The sequence below is a fragment of the Ictalurus punctatus genome, chromosome 13, assembly GCF_001660625.3.
Source record: "Ictalurus punctatus breed USDA103 chromosome 13, Coco_2.0, whole genome shotgun sequence".
Taxonomy (NCBI): Eukaryota; Metazoa; Chordata; class Actinopteri; order Siluriformes; family Ictaluridae; genus Ictalurus; species Ictalurus punctatus.
The window spans coordinates 1,089,021-1,096,677 of record NC_030428.2 but is presented as its reverse complement, the minus strand read 5'-3'; the positions used below and the strand labels follow the sequence as shown (position 1 = coordinate 1,096,677).

At 49.6% G+C, this 7,657-nt stretch overlaps 1 protein-coding gene across 4 annotated transcripts in view; it reads right to left on the bottom strand.

Moving 5' to 3' along the window:
• Positions 1-17: 17 nt before the first annotated feature.
• The window catches only part of drosha (drosha ribonuclease III), a 38,875-nt gene continuing 31,235 nt past the window's right edge, over positions 18-7,657 (bottom strand). For 3 of the 4 annotated variants that reach the window (XM_053685069.1, XM_053685071.1, XM_053685070.1), the window contains exons 28-31: positions 5,613-5,716; positions 3,739-3,831; positions 3,496-3,542; positions 18-383 (exon numbers count right to left, since the gene is read on the bottom strand). In XM_053685069.1, the coding sequence (XP_053541044.1) occupies positions 253-383; positions 3,496-3,542; positions 3,739-3,831; positions 5,613-5,716 (375 nt within the window). In that variant the 3' untranslated portion in view covers positions 18-252. Of the gene's footprint in view, positions 384-3,495; positions 3,543-3,738; positions 3,832-5,612; positions 5,717-5,791; positions 6,514-7,657 lie in introns of those variants that run through there. The other variant, XM_053685072.1, reaches the window with a different exon arrangement.

Genomic DNA, 7,657 nt, shown 5'->3' with positions numbered 1-7,657 from the left:
ACTCGGACGATTTCTGAGGCGTTTGCATGATTTATTTATAATAGCTTTCTCACAATTGATGCATTAGTTCATTAAAAAAACACATTTTATTTAAAATAACGGTATAAACCAAATAGACAGGAGGCTGCGTGCGCTCGGCGGTGTTCCCTTCGGCTGGGTCTCTTCGGCCATCTTGTAAACGATGGATTGAGTCCACAACTGATTATTATACTGTGTGTGTGTGTGTGTGTGTGTGTGAGATCCTTTCCTTCTTCATTTGCGAGCGTCCTCGGCATCGTCGCTCTCTCGCTCTTGCCGCTCTCGCTCTCTCCTCATCTCCTTCAGCTCCTGACGGTACTTCCGCTCGATGAAGCGCTTCTGATGGGCCATCTGAGGGAAGTTATCTGCAACGAGGCACACGACAAGCGGGGGAAATGAACCCGAACGACGGATGTCCAGGTCCGCGAGAATACGGTCGATACATCATGGAACACGGTTATAAGATGAGAAACGGTGTGCTAGGATTGTTGTATGTATTTTTTTTTCAATAAAACTTTTTTAAAAATTTCTCTTCAGTAATCTTCTTATAATTCGAGAAACTTTGGCTCGAGTATTATAACTTAGAACCTCTTTAATAACATTACCTCAGTAGGAGAGAGGAGAGAGGAGAGTGAGACAGACAAGCATGAAGTGGAGGGGAGTGTAAAGGAAGAGGGTGAAGAGGAAGAGTATGACAGGAAGAGGGTGTGAAGAAAGGGTGGGAGAGAGAGAGAGAAAAAGAAAGGGTGGGAGAGAGAGAGAGAGAGAGAGAGAGAGAGAGAAAGAGAAAGGGTGGGAGAGAGAGAAAAAGAAAGGGTGGGAGAGAGAGAGAGAAAAAGAAAGGGTGGGAGAGAGAGAGAGAAAAAGAAAGGGTGGGAGAGAGAGAGAGAAAAAGAAAGGGTGGGGGAGAGAGAAAAAGAAAGGGTGGGAGAGAGAGAGAGAGAGAGAGAGAGAAAGGGTGGGAGAGAGAGAGAGAGAGAGGGAGAGAGAGAGAGAGAAAGAAAGGATGGGAGAGAGAGAGAGAGAAAGAAAGGGTGGGAGAGAGAGAAAAAGAAAGGGTGGGAGAGAGAGAAAAAGAAAGGGTGGGAGAGAGAGAGAAAGAAAGGGTGGGAGAGAGAATAAAAGAAAGGGTGGGAGAGAGAGAAAAAGAAAGCGTGGGAGAGAGAATAAAAGAAAGGGTGGGAGAGAGAGAGAAAAAAAGAAAGGGTGGGAGAGAGAGAGAGAGAAAAAGAAAGGGTGGGAGAGAGAAAAAGAAAGCGTGGGAGAGAGAATAAAAGAAAGGGTGGGAGAGAGAAAAAGAAAGGGTGGGAGAGAGAGAGAGAAAAAGAAAGCGTGGGAGAGAGAGAAAAAGAAAGGGTGGGAGAGAGAGAGAGAGAAAAAAGGGTGGGAGAGAGAGAGAAAAAGAAAGGGTGGGAGAGAGAGAAAAAGAAAGGGTGGGAGAGAGAGAGAAAAAGAAAGGGTGGGAGAGAGAGAGAAAAAGAAAGGGTGGGAGAGAGAGAGAAAAAGAAAGGGTGGGAGAGAGAGAGAGAAAAAGAAAGGGTGGGGGAGAGAGAGAGAGAAAAAGAAAGGGTGGGAGAGAGAAAAAGAAAGGGTGGGAGAGAGAGAGAGAAAAGGTGGGGCAGAGAAAGAGCAAAAAAAGAGAAGAGAGAAACAGTGGAAGAGAGGAAGATGATTAAAGTCAGCTGACCTTTATCAAGGCTGCATCACTAATTTATTCAGATGAAAAGTCACAGATGTTCCTTTACCAGAAACGAGCAAATATCAATCAACCCTACAGCAACAAAAAAACACGCGAACAGCGACAGAATAAGAAGGTGAAAGACAGAGAGAGAGAGAGAGAGAGAGAGAGAGAGAGAGAGAGAGAGAGAGCGGACTCATCTGCTTCCTCAAGCTGTCACACTGAAGCCTGTAATTCTGCAGCGTTTGTGTTTCCTCACACTCGCTTAAAGTAGATGCTGTCCATCAGTAAGGCTGCATGATGAGATGGAAAGAGGAGGGAGGAGGAGGAGGTGGAGGAGAAGCAGGAGGAGAAGGTGAAGAGGCAGGAAAAGGATATACAGAAGAAAGAGGAGCAAAGAAAGGGGAGAAGGAGAAGAAGGAACCGAAGGCAGAGGAAAAGGGGGCGGAGAAAGAAGCTGACTAAAGAGAAGAAGGAGGAGCAGAAGAAGAAGAGGGTGAAGGAGGAAGTGAAGCAGGAGGAGAGAGAATTAGAAGGAGGAGAAAGAAAAGCTGAAGGAGGAGGAGCTGAAGAACATGGAGGAGGAGAATGAGGAGGAGCCATAGAAGGAGGAGGATGAGTGGGAGAAATTGAAGGAGGAGGATGAGTGGGAGAAAGAGAAGCTGAAGAGTGAAGAGGAGATAAAGAAGGATGAACTAACAAAAGAAGAGGAGAAGAAGGAATTATAGGAGGAGGAGAAAGAGAAGCTAAAGAAGACGGGGAGAAGGTGAGGACTGAGGAGCTGAAGAAGAAGGAGGAGAAGAAGGGGGGAAATAGTAGCCAAGAGGAAGAAGGAGAAACAGGAGCAGAAGAAGGAGCAAGAGGAGGAGTAGGAGGAGCTAAAAACAAGAAGTACAACAGGAGAACGAAAAGCTGAAGAGAAAGAAGAAGGAATAAAAGCTGAAGGAGGAGAAGAAGGAATAAAAGCTGAAGGAGGAGGAGAAGAAGAAGGAGGAGAAGAAGGAATAAAAGCTGAAGGAGGAGAAGAAGAAGGAGGAGAAGAAGGAACAAAAGCTGAAGGAGAAGAAGAAGGAGGAGGAGAAGAAGGAATAAAAGCTGAAGGAGGAGGAGGAGAAGAAGAAGGAATAAAAGCTGAAGGAGGAGGAGGAGAAGAAGGAGGAGGAGGAGGAGGAGGAATAAAAGCTGAAGGAGGAGGAGAAGGAGGAGAAGGAGGAGAAGAAGGAGGAGGAGGAGAAGGAGGAGGAATAAAAGCTGAAGGAGGAGGAGAAGGAGGAGAAGAAGGAGGAGGAGGAATAAAAGCTGAAGGAGGAGGAGAAGAAGGAATAAAAGCTGAAGGAGGAGGAGGAGGAGAAGGAGGAGAAGAAGGAGAAGGAGGAGGAGGAGGAGGAGGAGGAATAAAAGCTGAAGGAGGAGGAGAAGGAGGAGGAGGAGGAGAAGGAATAAAAGCTGAAGGAGGAGGAGGAGGAGAAGGAGGAGAAGAAGGAGGAGGAGGAGAAGAAGGAATAAAAGCTGAAGGAGGAGGAGGAGGAGAAGGAGGAATAAAAGCTGAAGGAGGAGGAGAAGAAGAAGGAGGAGGAGAAGGAGGAGGAGGAGGAATAAAAGCTGAAGGAGGAGGAGAAGAAGAAGGAGGAGAAGAAGGAATAAAAGCTGAAGGAGGAGGAGGAGAAGGAGGAGAAGAAGGAATAAAAGCTGAAGGAGGAGGAGGAGAAGGAGGAGAAGAAGGAGGAGGAGGAGGAGGAGGAGGAATAAAAGCTGAAGGAGGAGGAGAAGAAGAAGGAGGAGGAGAAGGAAGAGCTTACATTTCTCCAGAGCGTCCATGGCGGCTCCCATCTCGGCCTGTTGTATGCTGCATGGAAAAAGAAAAAAGACGACGTTAAAGCACATGCATTCCTCCCCCTCGCTCTTTCGGTTCTTCTTTACACACGCCAGATTGCATCACTTCCTGTTTACCCATACAGTAATGTGGCCACACCCCCCCATGCCCCATATCTCCACCCTCAGCAGATGGAGGAACGGGGACACCGCTAACACCTGGGTCCTACCTCGGTCCTTTCCCGCAGCCGATCCTCTCGCCTTTAAAGTACACGGCCACCGTGTAGGTGCGAGCGTGAGACGGCCCGACTGTCTGCAGCGTCCTGCAGGGGCACGGAGAGAAAGACGGGACAAATAAATATCAGAGACAGATAGAGGGAGAGAAAGAGAGAGAGACAGAGAGAGAGAGAGAGAGAGAGAGAGAGAGAGAGAGAGAGAGAGAGAGAGACAGAAAGAGAGAGAGACAGAGAGAGACAGACAGAGAGAGAGAAACAGACAGACAGACAGACAGACAGAGAGAGACAGAGAAAGACAGACAGACAGACAGAGAGAGACAGACAGTAAAATATCATTACCCAGTGATTTTGAATCAGTTATTAATTAGTTATTAACGCTCAGCCGTGAAAGGGGGGTTTTCCAAACTGTTTTAAAACCAAAATCATCTTTCCTTTATCCTTCCATCACATGCAGCTGCTGCTGCGCCGCCCCCCCCCCCCCTTTCAACATCTGTCTGTTAGTTAATAACCATGTAATTGTGTGTTAATTAGCGCTGTAACGTAACTGAGTGCAGGACATGACAGAACGAGAGACAGCGCGCGAGCGAGCGGGGGAGAGGGCGAGAGAGACGAGGGTAAACACAGCGAGGGAGGGAGGGAGGGAGTGAAGGTCACGGGAGCTCAAGGGCACTCCGTGACAATTCCCGTCCAAATACAGAGGACTTCAGCAGGAACGAGGGAACAAAACAACTAGTCAGATACACACAAGACCTTCGGCTTTTCATTTTTAAAACTCGGGAGCAAAGTCTTTACGGTGTGACTGACCGGGTGAAGTCTGGAACACGTGGAACCCACCAGACGCCGGGGTTCTTCGCTGGTGATGCTCTCTCCGCCAGGTCTTTACTTCCTGCTGTTCTTGGGGTCTTCAGTTTCGCCCGGATTTCACTCGGACGTGACTGACTCGGCCGGTCGGAGAACACCTTCCTGAACATTCTGGAACAAGTCGTCCAGAGAGTTTTGAAGGCTTTGGCTGAATCTGTGCAAACACTATAGGCCTACACACTTCAGAACCTTCCAGACGGGTTACGTCTTCTCTCGACTGATGACGGTCTTGATCCGGCTGAACGTTGGGAAGGTGTTTTCTCCAGGGGTATTCCGAACGTTATTAAGAACGCACCGGAATAGTTGACGTGGCCCCGCATAACGTTCGTGCTAGCTCTCGACGGGTTTGTTCGGATTTTCCGGCCTAGTGACGCCGTGCTTCGCCGGCAGCGAGAGCTCTCCGGACTTGAAATCGACCCTTGACCATTTATCGGCTTACACGGCAACGGAAATAACGAGAGAATAGCACGCACCTGGGAACGGAACACCTGCACCTCACGGCCACGTCTAAACACTAACGCAATCCGTCATCCAGTGTGAGAAAGGAATAGTGAATGAGTGAGTGAAGGGCGCGAGGGTAGGGAGCGAGAGAAGGGAGCGAGTGTAGGAAGCGAGGGTAGGGAGCGAGGGTAGGGAGCGAATGAAGGGAGCGTGAGAAGGGAGCGAGATTGGGAACGAGAGAAGGGAACGAGAGAAGGGAGCGAGTGTAGGGAGCGAGAGAAGGGAGCGAGTGTAGGGAGCGAGAGAAGGGAGCGAGAGAAGGAGCGAGTGTAGGGAGCGAGTGTAGGGAGCGAGTGTAGGGAGCGAGAGAAGGGAGCGAGAGAAGGGAGCGAGTGTAGGGAGCGAGAGAAGGGAGCGAGGTAGGGAGCGAATGTAGGGAGCGAGAGAAGGGAGCGAGAGAAGGGAGCGAGTGTAGGGAGCGAGAGAAGGGAGCGAGAGAAGGGAGCGAGAGAAGGGAGCGAGTGTAGGGAGCGAGGTAGGGAGCGAGGTAGGGAGCGAGTGTGTACTTGTAGAGTGGGATGTCGGGCTCCTTGCCCTCGGTGCGCAGGGTGAGGCAGCACTGCTGGAGCTGAGACTTTGGATCATTCCAGTCCTGATTCAGGATGAACTCCTGCAACACACACACACACACACACACACATAAATGCAGGTGTGTGTCGGATACACACGCGTCCTCAGAGGTAATCACGTCTCTGAAGACGATTCCATTAAGGCGGAGCGCTCGCCCGGGGTGAAGGGAGGAGGAGAGCGCACAGGAATATAGATTCATAAAGCTTTGTTCCACTAACGAGCACGTCTCCATCATCCCTCCATCCCTTCTCATCCTTTCACTCCTCCTCCGCTTACCTCTCCTACCCTTTCGCCTTCCTTCCTCCTTTCAACCTTCGTTAACACGTCCTTTCTTTCTTCGGTCATTTCTTCCTTTCCTTCCCCTCTTTCTGTCTTTCCCCCTTCTTTTTATTCACTCGTTTATTTTCTCTCCAGGTTTCGTTTTTTCCCCTTCTTCTTATTCCGTCCTCTTTAATAAATCGATTCTTTGGCCGTTTATTTCTCATCTATCTTGTTCTTTCTTTTCTCTGCTCATTTTTTTTTTTAGAAAGCTTTCTTCTCCTCGTATCCCTCCATCTCGTTCCTCTTCTCTAATTCCCTTTTCTCTTTTTTTTATCCGTTTGATTTTTCAGCCTCATTTAATCTGAAATGATCTGCAGCTCACTCCATCTCCAGCTTCTCCTCTCATCACTTTACACCTTTTCGCCCCTCTAATCTCTCCATCGTCTCGCTCTCTCCTTCCTCTCTGCTTTAGTCCTCCTTCACCATGCACTTCTCTCTCATCCATTCTCTTCTTTAGTTCATCTCCACTTCATCTCTCCATCTCTATCTTGCTCTGTCCGCGAGTTGCGTTTCTTCCTTTAGACACATTTCCATTAGAGTTTTTATTTAATAATCGCTTTATTAAATTTACCCCTTATTCATCTCTCCTCATCACTCACTCCATTTCCCCTCCCCATACATCTCCAAACCACTCCATCTTTCCTACTCGTCTAATCCCTCCATCTCAACCCCTCGATCGTTCTAATCCCTGCATTTCTCCAACCTCTCCATCTCCCTCATTTCGACCCTTCCATCACTCTAAAACATTCGTTTCTCAAATCCCTCCATACTACATCTCCCTGACAACACCTCCATCTCTCCAACCTCCCTCTCCCCCTGACTTCAACACCTCCATCTCTCCAACCTCCCTCTCCCCCTGACTTCAACACCTCCATCTCTCCAACCTCCCTCTCCCCCTGACTTCAACACCTCCATCTCTCCAACCTCCCTCTCTCCCTGACTTCAACACCTCCATCTCTCCAACCTCCCTCTCCCCCTGACTTCAACACCTCCCTCTCCCCCTGACTTCAACACCTCCATCTCTCCAACCTCCCTCTCCCCCTGACTTCAACACCTCCCTCTCCCCCTGACTTCAACACCTCCATCTCTCCAACCTCCCTCTCCCCCTGACTTCAACACCTCCATCTCTCCAACCTCCCTCTCCCCCTGACTTCAACACCTCCATCTCTCCAACCTCCCTCTCCCCCTGACTTCAACACCTCCATCTCTCCAACCTCCCTCTCCCCCTGACTTCAACACCTCCATCTCTCCAACCTCCCTCTCCCCCTGACTTCAACACCTCCATCTCTCCAACCTCCCTCTCCCCCTTACTTCAACACCTCCATCTCTCCAACCTCCCTCTCCCCCTTACTTCAACACCTCCATCTCTCCAACCTCCCTCTCCCCCTGACTTCAACACCTCCATCTCTCCAACCTCCCTCTCCCCCTGACTTCAACACCTCCCTCTCCCCCTGACTTCAACACCTCCATCTCTCCAACCTCCCTCTCCCCCTGACTTCAACACCTCCCTCTCCCCCTGACTTCAACACCTCCATCTCTCCAACCTCCCTCTCCCCCTGACTTCAACACCTCCATCTCTCCAACCTCCCTCTCCCCCTGACTTCAACACCTCCATCTCTCCAACCTCCCTCTCCCCCTGACTTCAACACCTCCATCTCTC